Below are 19,698 nucleotides of genomic sequence, written 5' to 3'. Positions count from 1 at the left end.
GCTGTATGTGTGCGTATTATCAAGACTTCAGCTGGAAAATAAATCTTCTGGAATTTTGGTATGGTTCCTCCTACAATCGAGTGAAAACTGTGTGTGAGAAACGGTGTCTCACAGCGCCCTACACATGCAGCTTAGTTATGAAGTCAGAATACAGGCCATTAGGAAGTGCAAGACACAAGCCAACTAAATAGTTCTGGTTGAGGCTCTCGTATGATTTTCCAATGAGGATTTTGATAGAAAAGGGTAAACTTGACCCCTGAAGGGTCAAAATATTGTCCATGTGTGGTAAGTAAAACCTTTTACTTTGACGGAGTTTGCAGTTCTTTTGTTGTTGATAATCATTCAATTGTATTTTGAGAATTAATAAAATAAGAGATTGCTTTTAAATTACAGTACTTTAACTCATTAAGTGTACAAAATATTTTTGATTTTAATCATGAGTCTCTCAATGGTTAATGCCAACTTAAAGGGGTAGAAGTGGAAATGGAGAAAGCAGAATTATCAGCTGAAATATGTTCTTTTGATAGAAAAGGTACATGTGGAACTGTCAAGCAGTGCTGTAATACTATGATCAGCATTACTGAACATACATGTCATGGAGCTGCCACTATGTCTGATATGGGTAAACCTTTAAGGATGTCAGATGCATTTTTTACAATTTTTTCAGCAATTCTTCTCCTTGTCTTATCTGTTGCATTTCCACTATGCGGTGTCACAATAATATTCTTTGCTGTCAGCAATGGATGATCTCTGGAGAAAAAAAAAGTAAAATCTTTAAACTATAATTTGTAACAGTTATAAAACTTTTTTTTAAACTATATCAAACAGTATCATTGGTTTTACTGTAAATTCCCAAAGTGAAAAGTTGTAATATATTTACAAAAGGGCTAAATTCATGAATTATCATCATTTTCCTTCATTGTTGTTTGTGTGGTCCGTGTAGATTTGGTTGGTTTAGGAATCTTACCTTGGCAATGGTTCTGGGTATGTGACATCTAAAGCGGCAGCCTTAATTATTCCATTGTTCAAAGCATCTACCAGCGCATCTTGGTCAATCACCTGACCTGAAAAATAATTTAAGAATATACAGGCTGTCCCCAACTTGCGAACATTTGATTTACATACAACGCCTAGTTATGAATGTAAAATAAAAAAAACACCTAATACCTAATCTCTCACCTCTTCGGAAACCCACTGTTCTCTACCCACTGTCCAGTCCTTTTTCTTTCTGTTGTCGCCGATAGATCCTACTTCTAGGCGCCATCTTAGTGGAGACAATTTTTTTCTCTAGCAAGATGGCGCCGCCTGCGCAGTAGCAGCTATTGGCGTTCCGATAAATGCTACTGCTCAGGCACCGCCGCTGCCATCTTGGAGGAAGCAATTTTATTTCTCTAGCAAGATGGCGCCGCTGTCACCTGAACAAGAATCAGCTATCGGATAGCCAATAGTTGCTACTGCACAGGCGCATCCAGTGCCATTTTCAGACTGATTTTTTTTAAATTTATGTGTACCATCAAAAACAATAATTAGATACACATTATAGATGCAATCATGTTGTAGCGCCGCACCTGCCTGCAGAAGGTGGCTTTTTTAAAAAAAAAAATAAATATAATATTCATTATGTAAAATAGGGGGCAGGTCACTGAGGGATCAGTGATCTGTCATAAGCCATACACATGAATATGTAAGTAGAGCACCACATGAAAACCCCCCCACAGGCCGCCCCGGAGCTCAAGCATATCATTAACTCAAAACTGAAAATAAAGATTAAACAAAAACCACAAGAGAGATTTCATCAACCAAGGTTTTATTGTAATCAGTATAACGGTTCCAACCTGACACTGCCTGTAGGTTACTCAGCACAATCCTGCTGACAGGTTCCCTTTAATAAACTAAATTAAAAACATACATTTTCCCATCTCAATTGTTGATTTTCATCTGTTAAAGTGAGAATAATAATATGTAACCGAACAAGAAAGAAACATGCTATAAAACACAGTGCTCACCAAAAAATAAATAAAGTTATGGTGATCCCTGTGTTTCTAGCATGTTTCTTTCTTGTCTGGTTACATGGTTTATCTTAAACATGCTACAGGCTGATCCCAACTATTAGGCTGTGCCCTCTTTTCCATTGTTTCTTTCATTTAGAATAATAACCTAACAACTCAATATCAAGAACCTTTCTGCAGACTTACAGCAGGAGTCTGTGCACGAAATACAGAAGGACAGGGGGTGAGAGGGGAGCGCTGCGGTGAGCTTACCTGCCGGAGCGCAGGACCTGAAACATGTGACCACTGGGGGAGTGGCCGGAGGCGGAGCCAAACGCCGAGTAGCGGCGGTGACCGGAGAAACTGGAGAGTGGTCTGAACGTGCCAAAGTCAAGCCAGGAGGTCGATGAAGTGCCAAAGAGCGAGACGCTGAGAGTGGTCAGGATGAAGCAGAAGGTCAGGTAGCCGAAGATAGCGGTGCAGTACAAACAGGGCAGACAGGAGATTAGTAAGAGTACCAAGCCAAAGGTCAGAGCCAGAAACAGACAGTAAGCATAGAATCGCAAAGCAATGCACAGAACGAGAAAACGGACCGGATCATACACAAGAGAAGGCAAACGGACAACACAGTATGCAAGCACACCAGGGGGTCAGACACAGAGCCAGAACAGATGTATAACTGACAAGGATCCCCAGATGAAGGTGGGTAAATATAGTCCTCCCCAAACCAAAAGGAGGCCATACAAAATTAACCCTGAGAGGACAGGGAAGGAACACTGTCCACAACCATCACACTCAAAATGTACAAAATTAATTTCTGACGTTTTAAAAAATATATTAGTAATCAATATAGCCACCCTTCTCAATAACAGTCATAAGTCTTCCATCCATGGAGTCTGGCAGTGTCTGTTGGCGATCAACTTTTTGGGCATCACCAACCACAGCCTCCCAGACACTGTTCAGAAAGGCGCACTTTTTTTCTTCACTGTAAATCTCCCATTTAGTAGAGCCCACAAGTTCTCAATATGGTTTATATCTGGTGATGAAGAGGCCATGTCATTATTCTTTCATCTTTAAGACCTTTACTATCTGGCCAAGCAGAGGATCACTTTGATGCATGGGATGGAACATTGTCCTGAATAAAAATTGTGGTTTTCTTGAAAGACAGTCTTTTTCCTGTACCACACTTTGAAGAAAGTATAATCTAAAGGCTGGCATTAGGTTTGGGAGTTGATTTTGATTCAACCTTAATCCTAGAAAGATCCAGCTAGCTTAATCTCTAATAATATCAGCACATAGCACCTCTACCATGCTAACATTTGAGTCGAAGTGGAGGTCTGTGCCAGTTACTGATCCAGTGTGAGGCCCATCCATCTGGTCCGTCAAGACTCATTCTCATCTCTTCAATCCATAAAACCTTTGAAAAAATATGCCTTCAGTAATTTCTTGGCCCAACCTTGACGTTTCAACTTCTGTTTATTGTTTAGTGGTGATTGGGTTTCAACCCTCCTTTCCTTGGCCAGGTCTTTGAGCACTGAACACCTTGTACTTCTTGACACTCCAGGTAGGTTGAAGTTTTGGAATTTGACAGCACTGGAGGATAATGTTTTCCTGGTTGCTTCTTGCTTGATTCATCTCAAATCTTTGTCAGGTAATGTGCATCTTTTTTCTCAACAAGTTTTATGCAACCTTGTTGACTATTTGCAGCAAAACTTTTGATAGTTCTGTAATCACATCCCAACATCTTAGCAATTTCAAAAGCGCTGCATCCCTCTGTAAGAATTTTAACAATTTTTGACTTTTCATAGTGAGTCTAATCTCTTTTTTTTGGCCCATTTTGCCTGAGGAAACCAAGTTGTCTAATAATTCTACACACCTGGCTAAATGGTGTTGTATGCTTAGGCCTCACCCTCCCTCATTACACAAATGCACTTCACCTGATCTGCTTCATCCAATAAGCATGAAAGTTTGTACAGTTTGGAGTTGCAAAATCTGCATAAAAACAATGACATGGTGAAAATTAGAGTTGAGCAAATTTGTTCGGATTTGGTTCCGAATACGATCGGCGTTGAATATTATTTTTGCAATATTCGTCGAACACAGCCGAACGTCATTAGAGTCAATGGGAGTAGAAATTACCGAATATGTTCGGAACCGATCATCAAACATACATTCGGCATGAATAGTGTTCGAATATGGCACAAATATATCAAAATTAGATTTGGGGACAAAATCCAAACAAATTCGCTAATCTCTAGTGAAAATACTCACTTTCCTAATAATTGTGCACTCAGTGTAGTGAAGAGGCTGAAGATACCTGGGTACTGTATAATTTCTTTTAAGAGAAGTAGAGACATTTTTCACTACTACGACTTTAAGATGTTGCTTCTTCCCTGAATAGATCTGTAACACACCACCCTTTTAATTGTCAAGCATTTCCTCAATTTATATTTAAGGGGTTTAATTTTATATAGATAACCTATCCTTAAGATATGTCATCAAGCATAGCTCCGTCAGCTGTATAGTGGCCACAGTGTGGTATTGCAGATCCACCCCTATTCTTTCAAATAGGAGCGAATGTGCAATGCCTGACTCCAGCCGTTATACAGTTGATGAAGCTGTGCTATTCCGCAACTGAGCACATCTGACCACCGTTGACACCGGTAACAGCTGTCGTTGGGGCTGCCTGATGTCGCAAGTCCACTGATCAGGTGTTGATGACCTAGCTTAAAGATAGCTCATACATAAATATCAAGTACCAGATAACCCCTTTCATGTTTGCATTGTTCCTTTATATGGCCGTTATTTATGGTTTATTGTATATTTCGCCATTAAACTGTATGACTTTGTAGAGTGATATACTGTACAGACCAAAAGTTTGGACACACCTTCTCATTCAAGGAGTTTTCTTTATTTTCATGACTATGAAAATTGTAGATTCACTCTGAAGGTATCAAAACTATGAAATTAACACATGTGGAATTATATAAGTGACAAAAAAGTGTGAAACAACTGAAAATATGTCTTATATTCTAGGTTCTTCAAAGTAGCCACCTTTTGCTTTGATTACTGCTTTACACACTCTTGGCATTCTCTTGATGAGATTCAAGAGGTAGTCAAGGGAAATGGTCTTCCAACAGTCTTGCAGGAGTTCCCAGAGATGCTTAGCACTTGCTGGCCCTTTTGCCTTCACTCTGTGGTCCAGCTCACCCCAAACCATCTCGATTGAATTTAGGTCTGGTGACTGTGGAGGCCAGGTCATCTGGCGTAGCACCCCATCACTCTCCTTCTTGGTTAAATAGCCCTTACACAGCCTGGAGGTGTGTTTGGGGTCATTGTCCTGTTGAAAAATAAATGATGGTCCAACTAAACGCAAACCAGATGGAATAGCATGCCGCTGCAAGATGCTGTGGTAGCCATGCTGATTCAGTATGCCTTCAATTTTGAATAAATCCCCAACAGTGTCACCAGCAAAGCACCCCCACACCATCACATCTCCTCCTCCTTGCTTCATGGTGGGAACCAGGCATGTAGAGTCCATCCGTTCACCTTTTCTGCGTCGCACAAAGACACGGTCGTTGGAACCAAACATCTCAAATTTGGACTCAGACCAAAGCACAGATTTCCACTGGTCTAATGACCATTCCTTGTGTTTTTTAGCCCAAACAAGTCTCTTCTGCTTGTTGCCTGTCCTTAGCAGTGGTTTCCTAGCAGCTATTTTCCCATGACGGCCTGCTGCACAAAGTCTCCTCTTAACAGTTGTTGTAGAGATGTGTCTGCTGCTAGACCTCTGTGTGGCATTGACCTGGTCTCTAATCTGAGCTGATGTTAACCTGCAATTTCTGAGGCTGGTGACTCGGATGAACTTATCCTCTGCAGCAGAGGTGACTCTTGGTCTTCCTTTCCTGGGCCGGTCCTCATGTGAGTCAGTTTCTTCGTAGCGCTTGATGGTTTTTGCAACTGCACTTGGGGATACTTTCAAAGTTTTCCCAATTTTTCGGACTGACTGACCTTCATTTCTTAAAGTAATGATGGCCACTCATTTTTCTTTACTTAGCTGCTTTTTTCTTGCCATAATACAAATTCTAACAGTCTATTCAGTAGGACTATCAGCTGTGTATCCTCCAGACTTCTGCACAACACAACTGATGGTCCCAACCCCATTTATAAGGCAAGAAATCCCACTTATTAAATCTGACAGGGCACACCTATGAAGTGAAAACCATTTCCGGTGACTACGTCTTGAAGCTCATCAAGAGAATGCCAAGAGCGTGCAAAGCAGTAATCAAATCAAAAGGTGGCTACTTTGAAGAACCTAGAATATAACACATATTTTCAGTTGTTTCACACTTTTTTGTTAATTATATAATTCCACATGTGTTAATTCATAGTTTTTATGCCTTCAGAGTGAATCTACAATTTTCATAGTCATGAAAATAAAGAAAACTCTTTGAATGAGAAAGTGTGTCCAAACTTTTGGTCTGTACTGTATATTTTTTTAATATAATTTTTTATTGAAATTTTTCACTTTAACAATATCAAGAACAAGAAGATATCGTCAAACAAAATCTGCCATTGGTACAATCTTTCACCTTATCAATGGAAGAGATACAAATATCGTGACCCTTAATTGCTATATTTATACAGAGATATTAAAAGCTCTAGAGTCCATCACATGAAGGTGAGAGTTTATTCCTATGACACATCTTCTCTAAACCAAAACAAAGAAAAAGAAGAGAGCATAAAGGAAGGGGAAAAAAATAAGGAGGGGTGTGTGATGGGGGGGTCTCTCCACCTTGCCCCTCTTATTATATCCCTCTGCTCAACTCATCAGATTGATATATTGTACGCCTCAGACATCTAGCTAAACTAAGGAAATTCCCAACCTCTGCACCTATATCACGCAGAGTAGGCTAGTGGGTGCAATTAAAGAGAATCTGTCAGTAAGATCAACCCTCCTTAGCCATCTATATGGGCATGTAGGGGGCGTGGCCTGCATGCAGACCAGAGAGGCCACATAACTCACAGGCTCCTGCTTCTCCGGACTTAAACCGGCTAATAACAGCACTCTATATTACCTCTCCTCCTCCCTGTGCACAGCAACGGCTCCTGGAAGGTCCTGGGCACATGATGACCCGAGGGAGAGCGCAGAAACGCAGTTCTCCGCTGAAGCTCCCGGACTTCTTCCCCCGAGGACAAACTGCACATGTTGCAGGTAAAATGGCTGCGGCTTCCCCCTCAGCTTCCTCCCACTCATCGGGTGGCTCTGGGGGGAGGGAGGCTTCTGAGACTCACAGCAACCTGTCTCCTATTACTAAAGGAGACATGAGAGACTTTCTGGCCTCCATTGGTGCTTCCCTAAAGAAAGATATGCAGTCCATGCTGCAAGAGATTAGAGGGGAAGTCTCGTCCCTGGGGGAGAGAGCTGCTCATGTCGAGAGCAAGATGGCTGAATATGCCAAGACTATAAATGCACTAGTGGATGAGAACGAAGCTTTGAGACAGGATATGGCTATGGTACAGGATAAGATGTATGATCTGGAAGATAGATCACGGAGGAATAATGTGCGTGTCAGGGGCATACCGGAGGACATTCCAGATAAGGATCTGGCTGACTTTTTGCTTAAATTCATGCAAACTGTACTCCCAACCTTGCTCCCCAGGGATTTCCTGATTGACAGGATACATAGACTCCCCAAACCCCGGCATGTGGACCCAGCCTTGCCCAGAGACACTTTGGCGTGCGTCCACTTCTATACTACCAAAGATGCCTTCATGCAGGGGATGAGGAAACCCCCTGAGCTCCCTGCTGAATACCAAGGCTTACAGGTGTTCCCAGATTTATCAGCGTCCACGCTGGCAAGGAGGCGACAATTCGCTCATGTTTGTAAAGCACTACGTGATGTTCATATCCGATACAAATGGGGATTCAATCCTGTCAGGCTGATAATATCTTATGAAGGTCGTGGTGTGGTCTGCCAATCTCCCAAACAGGCTGAGAACAAGCTAACCGATTGGAAGATTTCATTTGCTCCCCGCCAGAACCCGATGGGAAAGAAAATTGTTCAGGACTGGATTCACACTTGAAGAGGAGGATGAGATGCCGTCCGGATGCAGGACTCTGCTGTGAGGGTGCTACGGATTTTGTCACCGTTTTCTTTTTCTTTTTGGTCCAGCACCCCGTCCAAGATAACTCTCGGTTATTTTCCATCTTTTTGGAAGTGAACCTTGGAACTGCCCTGAGCTGGCATTTACCTGCGGTCTAAGACTGACCACTCAGGCGTTTCACTGCCTGACTAGCCTGGCCTTTGGCCTAGTGGCTGCATGACTTTGTGTTTAGAATTTTCTTTTCTCTGTGTTTTGTTTCCCTTGTCTCCTGTTTTTTAGGTGCACCTCCGAGATGGGTCTTTTTAATGTGGTTACTGTGGTTCTCTGTGTTGCCAACACACAAGCCCAGATGCGGATGATGTGGGTTCATGAAGATGTATGTGTGATAGCAAGTTTTACAATGTATAATTATGAGTGTTACCATTATGTCTTTAAATGTTAGGGGGTTGAATTCCCCCTGTTAAGGTACTGTCACACTTAGCGATGTACCAGCGATCCCGAGCAGCGATATGACGCGGTCAGGATCGCTGGTACATCGTTAAGTGGTCGCTAGTGAGCTGCCACACAGGCAGATCTCACCAGCGACATCGCTGGGGATGGGGGTCGCTACTTACCTGTCACACCAGGCGATCCTGCGTCCTCCCGCCCGGCTCCACGCGTCACTCGTCAGCCCAGCAGGAAGCTGACGACGAGAAACGGTCCAGGATGTTCTCGCGCGATCAGCGATAACCAGCGGGGGAGCGGGTTGTAGGTAAGTATCACACACAGCGATATCGCTAGCAATATCGCTATAACGTCACAAGTTATAGCGATATTGCTAGCGATATCGCTTAGTGTGACAGTACCTTAAGAGGTCCATCCTATGGAAAGAGGTGAAAAAAATCAGGTGCAGAGATTATCTGCCTGCAGGAGACGCATCTGATAGAAGCTGATAATTTTAGGCTGCGTCACCCACAGTTCTCTAATATTTACTTTGCTAATAATAACACTAAAAAGGTTGGGGTGTGCATCATCTTTAAAAATACATTAGCCATCAATTGTAGTCGGAAGGTAGCGGATCCTGCGGGCAGATTTCTGTCCCTCATATGCACATTGAATGGCGAGTTGCACACTATCACAGTCATCTACACCCCAAATCATTCGCAACAGACATTTATCCGCAAAGTACTACATAGAGTGGATGGTCTGGCGCAGGGTGAAAAGATATACTGTGGAGACTTTAATGTTCCCATGGACAGGGATCTAGACTACTCAAGAGGTGGCATTCGACCTAGGGGGGAGTTGAAAGGCATAGCCAAAGAATATCATCTACACGATTTCTGGAGGTACTCCCACGCGAGTGAAAAAGATTATACCTTTTATTCCTTCCGACACCGTACATATACTCGGATAGACCATATTCTGGAGGATACTTCAGTTCTTCCTAGGTGCGTCTCCTCCAGCATAGGACTAATTACCTGGTCTGACCATGCTCCCATTGTGTTACAGTTAGCGTTAAAACATCATGCGAACCCTGCTTTTCGGTGGCGTCTGAACCCGTCTCTTTTACTAAATGAGAAGGTGACGTGTGGTATCTATTTGAAACACCAGATACAAAAACAAATCCCTAAAATATAGCTTTTAATTCAATCACTAAAAACATTAGTTGAAATGACTAAAAAAGGAGGGGAGGGATATGGGACAAACAGTTATAATGATTAGCTGAAATGCTATTTTTGTTACTAATCAGTTATACCAAATTAAGGGCCACAGGCTAAATCGCCCTAGTCCACCCTATTTCAGCCCTTCCTAGCCGCGGAGGTTGGCACCCTAGTTGTTGACGATATGGCGCCCCCGCTCAACGTCGGTATCCCTAGTAATCCCTAAACCTCCCTAAATATACAAAAAAGGACACAAAAAAAAAATTGTACACACACACATACAATACCGAAAAAATTGTTTAAAGAGACATAAATAGTCTCATAGATAATACTGATGTGCTGTGAACTTATCTCGTAGTAATTCTGATAGTATAGATACCCCACAATGTAAACTTATCTCGTAATAAAAAGAAGAAAGGAAAAAATAGGGAGTATCAAAAAAAATGCAGCTTTAAGTAAAGCTTATCTCGTAGTTACAAAAATACTAATAAGCTGCAAAAAACAGACCCAAATATCAGATAATATAGTCAGTAAAAAAAGACTACAAGAAAATTCAATAAATAGCACAATTAACAGTCAAAAATTGCACATTAAAGGCAGAAAAATCTTGTGTTGCACATGCAGCGCCCATTATTTTAGAAATAGAGGTATTTTAACACCCTATTTCACTAAGAGACACAATCCACCTCCGATACACTATCTGCTCATCAAAAAGATTGCATAATAATTGTGCTGTCTTATCTAGGTTATAGATGAAAAAATGAGGCTAACAAATTCACCTCAATTGTAATTTCCATTCCAATAGTAATGCATACAAAGTGTAGACCAAACGAGTATAATAGCTCAAATAGGGTTAATCTCCCCACTACAAGAGGAATCTGCCAAAATATCATGTGCAAAAAATTGTGTACTTATCAGCCAATTGATACAGATGAAAGCCCGACGCGTTTCCCCCTCTTGGTCCTATGAGGGTTCATCAGGGGTCAGGAAATGGGGTCTCATTACCCCTGGCCGAAAGAGAAATGCAATGTGCGGCTTGCTCCAGGCGCGTTCACCGCCGTTGTTTAAAGATTCCGCGTTAGTATAGAACGCCCACTTCCGGTCACTGTGAAACCAAGATGGTGGTATAATGGAGCGCATCATGCGTTCCAAAAAACCGGAAGGGAACAATATTGAGGAGGGACCAACAGTGCTCAGGGATGCTGTTCAATGCAGCTAATGCTTGAATGACGTGGGTGACGCGCACCCGAATAAACTGCACTCCCAGAAACAGAGCTTCACTCAATAGTGCCAGAGGACAAATGAATCACAGACATAATACGTCCTCATTCACTAACAAAACGCTCACAAATACAAATTACCCTCCACAGACAATGTGCAGAAGGTCCTTTCTTATTAAGATAACATAGTTGATTATAAGATTTACCGCTAGTTAGTGCATGTCACCTTTCATATATAAAGGATAAATAATTTTGTTAATCAGAGCACCAGGCACATTCCAAAGATAGTGAATACACTCCTCAATGGCATGGAGTAAAACAAATGTATCCTCACAAAAGATAAAAAACATAAATAATAATAATAATAAGTAATAATATACTGACCCAATCATCACTCAAAACAGCAGGCTGGGGAGGTGAAAGGACCACATTAATTATAAATAACTACTAAAGTTTAACTGTTCGTTTAGGCCTTTCGGGCTCTGAGATTCAAGCCAAAAAATCCAGCGTGTCTCACGCTGTAGAATTCTTTTATCCCAATCTCCCTGTCTGACTGCGGGCTGCACTCTCTCAATAACACGAAAATTAATTTGTTTGTCATCACCTCCATGTATCATATTGACATGACGGGCCAGGGGGGTATCTCTCCCATGTCTAATATCCCCCAGATGTTCACCTATGCGGACACGTAATTCACGCTTTGTTTTCCCCACATAGTCAAGGGGGCAGGTACAGGTACACAGATATACAACTCCAGTGGTTTTACAGTTTGCAAAGCTTTTCATTTCATACACCCTTTTCGTGTATGCACTACTAAAAGTATGAGATACAGATATATATTTACAAAAAGTACAGTGCCCACACTTAAAAGTGCCTGTTGCTCTATTCCGTAGCCACGTTTCCTCTCTCTTCTGAGGTTCCAGATAGCTACTCACCACCCGATCCTTAATTGACCTGCCCTTCCTAAATGTAACTGACGGACCTGGGGTAATACAATCACTGATATCATTATCCATTTTAAGGATAGACCAGTACTTCTCAAGAATATCCAGGACTTTTTCAGATTGATCGTCATAGGTTCCTATTAATCTAGTGATTGTATTTGAATCCTCCTTAACCCTCGGGGCCAGCAAGGACACCCTACTTACTTGTTTTGCATGTTTATAAGCAGGTTCAATCACCCTTGTTGGGTACCCCCTGCTTCTAAACCTCCCCCATAGGTCTTTTGACTGTGATTCAAAATCACTCCAATCAGAACAGTTCCTCCGAACTCTGAGGAACTGACCCTTCGGTATACCTTGTTTTAAAGGGGGGGGATGATAACTCTCCCACCTCAGAAGACTATTGGTTGAGGTTGATTTTCGATGCAGGCAGGTTTTTAGAGAGCCATCTGGGGAAATGGAGATATTTACATCTAAGAAGGTAATCTGATCACCACCCACCTCATGGGTGAAGAAAAGACCCATCTCATTGTGGTATCTATACTGAGTTGACTCACTACTTCCATGTTAACGATAATGGGGAAGTTTCAGATGAAACGCTATGGGCTGCGCATAAAGTGGTTATACGGGGATATCTCATACAACAAGCCTCCATACTGAAGCGTAATAGAGGGATACGGGATGACCTCTTAGCTAGACTTGACCAGTTGGAATCACTGAATAAAATCTCACCCTCGCAGGTGCTGTCGGATGAGATATACGGGGTTCGCTTTCAGTTGCGGGAGGTTTTGCTTTCTGCCTATGCCCGTAATTTACGTAAGCTTAAAACTCACTTTTACGCCACTGGAGATAGGGCAGGAGCAATACTGGCATGTAGGGTACGTAAACGAGAGGCTAAATCCAGAATAGATGGTTTACAAGATCAGAATGGGTGTCTGGTTAGGAATCCGATTGACATCGCGGAGACATTTGTAAAGTACTACTCCCATTTATATAACTTACATTCTGACCCGCAGACCCGTCAACCCACTCAGGTAGCAATCGATTCATATCTGCAATCAGTTAATTTACCGCGTGTATCCCAAGAACAATTATTATTGTTAAACGCCCCATTTACAGAAGAGGAGATTAAAAAAAACTATTAAAAGCAGTAAGCTACACACCGCGCCTGGTCCGGATGGACTTTCAAATGAATATTAATCGCACTTTTCAGGAACTTCTGGCCCCATATCTATTGAGGTTGTTTTCAAGTTGGCGGGATTCAGGCAAAGTTGCTGCCCCTAATTTGGAAGCTACTATTACCACTCTCCCTAAGCCAGGTAAGACCCCTGATAGTCCTGGGAATTTTAGACCCATTGCTTTATTGAATTGTGATTTAAAGATATATACCAAATTGCTAGCCTCCCGCCTTCATTTGATAATCCCCTCTCATCTCTCCTGACCAGGTAGGTTTAGTGGCTGGCCGGGAAACCAAGGATGGTATCCGCCGAATGTTGAATCTCATTAGGGTGGTATATGGGCATGTAGATCATAGAAACGTGAATAAAATGAAACCTTGATATCTGCAATCTGATGTCTTATTCCAGAGAACTCTATGTTTTTCTTATATGCAAATAAGCTGGTAAGAACGATGGGTGGGACACAGAGCTACATGAGAACATGAGAATCTGTCTCCAGAGCTTATCTTAAACAAAAAAAGCCCCTATAGATGGTTTAGTAGGGTTGATCCTACTGACAGATTCCCTTTATAGTTCTAAATAGGCCACAGTTATAGATTACAGTGAGAGTAGTAGTTTAGAAAGTACTGAAATTTCAGAAATAGCACCACCCCTGGCCATAGATTGTATATGGAATTGCACTTCAGCCCCATTGAAGTTAATAGTGCTTAGCTAACATACTACACACAATCATGGTCATGGATTACTCTTTTTCTGAAACATAGCAGTCATGGTATTCTGTTCATAGACAACCCTATTTCCACCCTGATTTTTCAATGCCTTGCATGTGTAGGATGGGATCTATTCATTGTGCATGACTGTGCATACAGATATCACCTTTGAGACCACCCAGTGGACTCCCAACCATAGAAAGAAGAGACGTTTAGATGAATTAAATACATGTTAGACTGTTTTCCCAAAAACTACATATCAATCTGGTCACCTCCTTTTGCTTTGTCAAAGTGAAGTCATTAAAGGGAATCTGTCAACCAAAACTTATGTTTACTTAAAAAAGGTGCAGCTAGTCAGCTCACCGGTATGCTGCTTGTTGGTGCTAAAGGATCTGTTCATGGAGGATTAAGAGACATCCAGCAATGGTGGCAATCATAATAAAACAGGTGTACAGAAACAGAAATCCATTAAAGAATTTATTTTTTTATTTTATGCTATGAAAACAAGCAGCTATCCATCACAAGTGTCAGGTGAACTGTAACACACTACGTGTTTCGGATTACTCCTTCATCTTGGTGAGAAGAATGATGAAGAAGCAATTTGAAATGCATAGTCTGCTACAGTTCACAAAACACGGGTTGTGGAAATCTGTATGCTCCACCTAGCGTAAGGTTACCTACAATGACCTGTGCATATTTTGAAAAGGAATCGATGTCGGAGTTGACAGACTCACTTTAAACATGACTATGTAGCTTCAAATTTGAAGGTTTGATTCACCTTATATTTTATGTAAAGATGATTCTTAGGTAGGAGAATGCGTGACTTTTGCATGCATTTTATATATATTCTTATGAATAGAAATGTTCATACCTCTACTGATGTTAATAAGATGGGATGTGGGCTTCATTAGCTTAAGTTCCTCCCGTCCGATCAGATTGTGGGTGTCTGAGTTCAGCGTGACAACTATCATTACAAAATCAGACTGCCGAAGCAAATCAGCCATGGTACTACAGTATTCAGCACCTACTGCCACTTCTTCTTCCACAGTTCTGAAAACGTATAGTAGTACATTTATATTAGTACCTTTGCCAAAGTGTGTTAGTAAAAACTACATTCCATCACATTGATGTAATAAGCAGTTCAAAGTGGGCTACCAGGTCTCAGGATCTTCCAGAATCTTCTGCCTGTAGGGCTAAGTTTCAGTGATGAGTACTTGGTGCATTTTTGACACTGTGTATTACATTTCCTGAAAAGTGAATGGGATTTATAGAAATCTCATGCCCGCTGTGCTTTTTATTTTACACAGCATAAACTGACTAGGGATGAGTTTTTAAAATCTTCAACTTGTCAATTTCCATTTTGCTAAATAAGCATTATATTTGCAGATTTTCTGCATAGACATAAATGGGATGAGGAAAATCAGCAGGTAAAACATGTATTTTTAAGTAAAAATGCATGTTATCCGCACATGACTGTATCACTAAAGTTTTAGCAAACAAATACACCACAATATCGATAACGTAAAATTACATAGAGTGGCTTGCAAAAATATCAACCCCACCTTGGTATTTTTTGTGTTTTTCTACCTCATAGCCATGTCACTGAGTTTTTTTAGGGTTTGTATCAGTCTAAGTAAAGATCGTGTCTACAACTTTTAACATTTTTTCTTTTTTATTGTGAAGCAAACAACAAATTCACCCACCTAAAGTCAGTACTTTGTAGAGCCTCCTTTTGCAGAAATTACAGCTCTAAGTCGCTTTGGATAAGTCTCTATGAGCTTTCCACATCTTGCCACTGTGATTTTTGCCCATTCCCCAAGGTAAAACTGCTCCAGATGGTTTTCTCTTGTGAACAGCAATCTTCAAGTCTGATGACAGATTCTCAATTGGATTAAAGGGGTTTTCCACTACTAGGACAACCTCTTCTCATAGCCATGATTGGCCCCAGTAAAATAAAAAGCCTATAGTCACCTCCTGTGCTGACGCTGTTCCCAAGGTGTTGACACTCACAATCCCTGGGGCTCTCATGCGGTTGTTGTGACATGTGACCCCGGCGCCTAATCCACGCTGTCAGCAATGTCCCCACCTTCGTATGAATTGAACACGAAAAGGAAGTCTGGGCTGCAGCTGATCACTGACTTTCTCTTCATGTTGAATTCAACAGAAGGTGAGGACAGTGACACCAGTGCTGATTACTGATTGGGCGCCGGGCTCACGAGTCATAACAACTGCATGGGAGTACCGGGAAGAGCGATTGCTGACACCATCAGAACAGCGCTGGTTCGAGAGGTGAGTTTAAGCCTTTCTATTTTATCGGGATCAAGCGTGGGGTATGACAAGGAGTTGTCCAGGTGGTGGACAACTTCTTTAACGTCTGGGCTTTGACTAGGCCACACCAAAAAATTTACACATTTCAACTTAAACCACTTAAGTGTTGCTTTAGCAGTATGCTTTGGGTCATTGTCTTGTTGGAAGGTGAACCTCTGTCCCAGTCTCAAATCACTGACAGACTGAAACAGGTTTGTCCATGAATATCCCTGTATTTCGCACCATCCATCTACCCCTCGACTTGGACCATTTTCCCTGTCCCTGCTGCAAAAAATATCCCCACAACATGATGCTGCCATCACCATGTTTCACTGTGGGGTTAGTGTTCTTGGGGTGATGAGCTGTGTTGGTTTGGCGTTAGACATAGCATTTATCTTGGTGGCAAAAAAGTTAAATTTTGGTCTCATCTGACCACAGCACCTTCCTCCAACCATCACCAATCAATGTTTCTTTCCCCTGCATACCTTTTCTCGTTACTTGCACGCCACAGAAAATGTCCTGGGACATGGAATAATCATGGATTATGGGGAACCTGTCGGCAGGATTATGCTGAGTAACATACAGTCAGATTCTCGCCGTTTTACTGATTAAAATGATACCTTGGTTGATGAAATCTGTCTTGTGGTTGTTGCTTAATCTTTATTTTCAGTTTTGAGCTAATGATATGCTTGTGCTTTGGGGCAGGCCTGTTGGGGGTGGTCTTCATGTGGTGCTCTGATTAGGTATTCATCGATATGGCTTTTGACAGGTAACTGATCCATCAGTGACCTGCCTTCCATGTATATAATGATTATTATGTATATATATTGAAAAACAAATCCCCTTCTGCAGGCAGGCGCCGGTGGCATCGCCTGCGCTGCAGCATGATCACATCTATAATGTGTTTAATTCTTTTCTAAAATTAATAAATTAAAAATAAAAGAACAGCCGCTGACAATCCGAATAGCGCTGTATAGTCCCTCCCTGTAAAAAAAAAAACGAACGTGTCTGTTATATAAAAATTAATTGTTGCAGAGAGGGGAAAACAATATAAAATTTATTTTAGAAATGCTTGAAGGTCATGAAAAAAATTGAATTGAAAAACAGACATAAATTTCCCTTTTTTATCAAATTTCACACTGGATGAGATGTAAACAGATGATTTTATCAGAAAATGTGTGTAAATAATTCAACGTGGTTTCATAATGTTCTGGCAGATTGCTCCTACCCTATGCCATACCATTATAATCAGCATGGGAAAATGTCAGAGATCTTGCTAATTAAAAAAATTAAGGGTCTGGGGTCCCTCTAACATTTCATCTGCACATACAACTTAATAGAGTTTAGTTGGAAAGATCAGTTAATGACCTTTATTCAGAGACCCGAAATTGGAAGCTCAAACCACTACTTACCTCCAGGAGGAAGTGGTGGCATATTTACAGGTTCAGGTGGTTGTATCTGGTTAGATCTGAGTCTTAATAGCTTACCATTAGAGTTGAGCGAAACGGGTAGGCCAAATTCAGAATTCGCCGACTTTGGCTAAAGTCGGGTTTCGCCGATCGAAACCCGACCATAGTGTGAGGTCGGCCATGAGGTCGCCGACTTGAGCGCCAAAGTCGCGTTTCCCACAATGCTTCCTTTTCTCAGCCAATCAGCAAGGACGCACACTGTGGGCAACGCGACTACATAGGCAGCGGCCCCCACCATCTTAGAGAAAGGCATTCAAGTCATTGCCTGGCTTTGTGTGGCGTCACAGTGGCTATAAAAGGCCGTGACCGCTGACCGTCATCTTACTTCTGCCGATCTTAGAATAGGGAGAGGTTGCTGCTGCTCGTTCTCAATAGGAAGAGTGTTTAGGCAGGAAAAAAAAAAGTGCTTCTACTGATAGCGATTTTCACTGTACAACACAACAGTATAGTGTGCACTGACAGGGGAGGATATATTTGTGTGCAGCAGCTCTGGTGGTTATTAGGCTGCCTTATAAGGCTCCCTGATAGCTGCATTGCTGTGTGCACACTGCTCCATCCTGTTATCCACACTTCAGTCCTACTCCAGTACTGCCTCCGGTGTTCCTGCTCCATCCTGCTATCCATACTCCATTCCTACTCCAGTCCTGCCTCCCGTGTTCCTGCTCCGTCCTGTTGTCTATGCTCCAGTCCTGCAGTCCTACTCCGGTCCAGTCTCCAGTGATCCCGCTCTGTTGTCTACGCTTCAGTCCCGCACTCCTACTCCAGTCCGTCCTGAGCCGCCCCTCTTGGTACCGGCTATTGTGGTACCTGAACCCCTGGGCCTGCTCCTAACGATCCCTGTATAGGGGTCGGCTCCACCTGGCAGCTCGCCCGGGGCCCCTCGGTGCCACGGTCCAGAGGGTCCACTCCTGGAGATTTGTCTCCTGACCAGCCGTGGCAACTCTACGATCAGGCCATGGACTCCGCAGGTACTACTGCTGCTACCCAAAAGGAGTTGCTCTTTTTGCGGGAGAATCAGGGACGCATCATGCCAGTCATGAAATCTATGGACACCCGTTTGTCGGCCCTGCAGGTGGCTGATCCTGGAAATGCCACTCAACTGGCCAGTCTTCAACAGTAGCTGGGTCAGCAACGAGATACTCAAGCCCAAATTCTGAGTTACTTGGCCTCCTTCGATAACCGCTTGTCGGTCCTCCGGTCTGCCACCGCGATCACGACTCCTCCCCCGTGTCGACAGCTCTCCCGGCGCCCCGCCTCGCCAAGCCGCCGCGCTTTACTGGTGATCCCAAACTCTGCAGGGGGTTCTTAAATCAGTGTATCCTCCATTTTGAATGGTTGCCTCAGCAAAATCCCTTCTTGGATACATTTTGCAGGGTTTTCGACGAGCCGGGTCGGTTAGCCTCTCTCACCGAGTCTCTTTTTAACCTACATCAGGGTTCTCTCACGGTTGGGCATTACGCGATCCGCTTTCGCACTCTCGCCTCTGAGCTCGGCTGGAACAACGCGGCTTTGGTAGGGGCATTCTGGCGCGGCCTTTCGAGCAGAAAAAAGGACGAACTTGCGGGTCGGGATACCCCGACCACCTTGGAGGACCTTATCTCGCTGGCCACCCGCATTGACCTACGCTTCCAGGAGCGTGCCCGGGAGTCAGCGAGAGACAGGAGGTCCACCAGGCCAGCGTCCTTTTCCACCCGGTCTATCAGTCCCCGTCCTCCCGGGTCCTCGTCTCCCTCCTCGGTCGAATCCATGCAGGTAGATCGCCTCAAGTTGGCCGAGTTGCGTCGGACAGAGAGGCGGGCACAAGGTCTATGCCTCTATTGCGGAGGCTCGTCACACTTTGTCTGTACCTGTCCTGAAAAACAGGGAAACTCCTCCACCTAGGTCAGGTAAGAGAGGCCTCCCCCTAGGTGCTAATGATTCCTCTCAACCTCTTACTATATTTGTTATTTTGGTTTCAGGGGGGAGACGTGGGTCCAAGGTGGCCTATGTGGATTCGGGCTCGGCAGGTAACTTCATCCGGCGTGAAGAGGTGGACAAATACCAGATTCCCGTGGTTACCCTATGTAATCCTCGCCTGATTGCCACAGTGGATGGCAAACCGCTACAGGAGACCGTCACCTTGGTCACTGAGGAAGTG

At 43.0% G+C, this 19,698-nt stretch overlaps 1 protein-coding gene across 3 annotated transcripts in view; it reads right to left on the bottom strand.

Annotated features, from left to right (window-relative positions):
- Positions 1 to 410: 410 nt before the first annotated feature.
- Positions 411 to 19,698, bottom strand: part of LOC141082238 (probable 2-ketogluconate reductase) — an 82,173-nt gene continuing 62,885 nt past the window's right edge. For 2 of the 3 annotated variants that reach the window (XM_073566180.1, XM_073566184.1), the window contains 4 exons: positions 14,657 to 14,835; positions 2,262 to 2,417; positions 968 to 1,064; positions 411 to 750 (listed from right to left, as the gene is read on the bottom strand). In XM_073566180.1, the coding sequence (XP_073422281.1) occupies positions 594 to 750; positions 968 to 1,064; positions 2,262 to 2,417; positions 14,657 to 14,835 (589 nt within the window). In that variant the 3' untranslated portion in view covers positions 411 to 593. The remainder of the gene's footprint in view (positions 751 to 967; positions 1,065 to 2,261; positions 2,418 to 14,656; positions 14,836 to 19,698) is intronic. The other variant, XM_073566190.1, reaches the window with a different exon arrangement.

Source organism: Dendrobates tinctorius, unplaced genomic scaffold (genome assembly GCF_039654945.1).
Source record: "Dendrobates tinctorius isolate UK_male_01 unplaced genomic scaffold, ASM3965494v1 ptg000004l, whole genome shotgun sequence".
Lineage (NCBI taxonomy): Eukaryota > Metazoa > Chordata > Amphibia > Anura > Dendrobatidae > Dendrobates > Dendrobates tinctorius.
The sequence above is the reverse complement of the archived record's forward strand: the minus strand, read 5'-3'. Positions and strand labels throughout refer to the sequence as shown.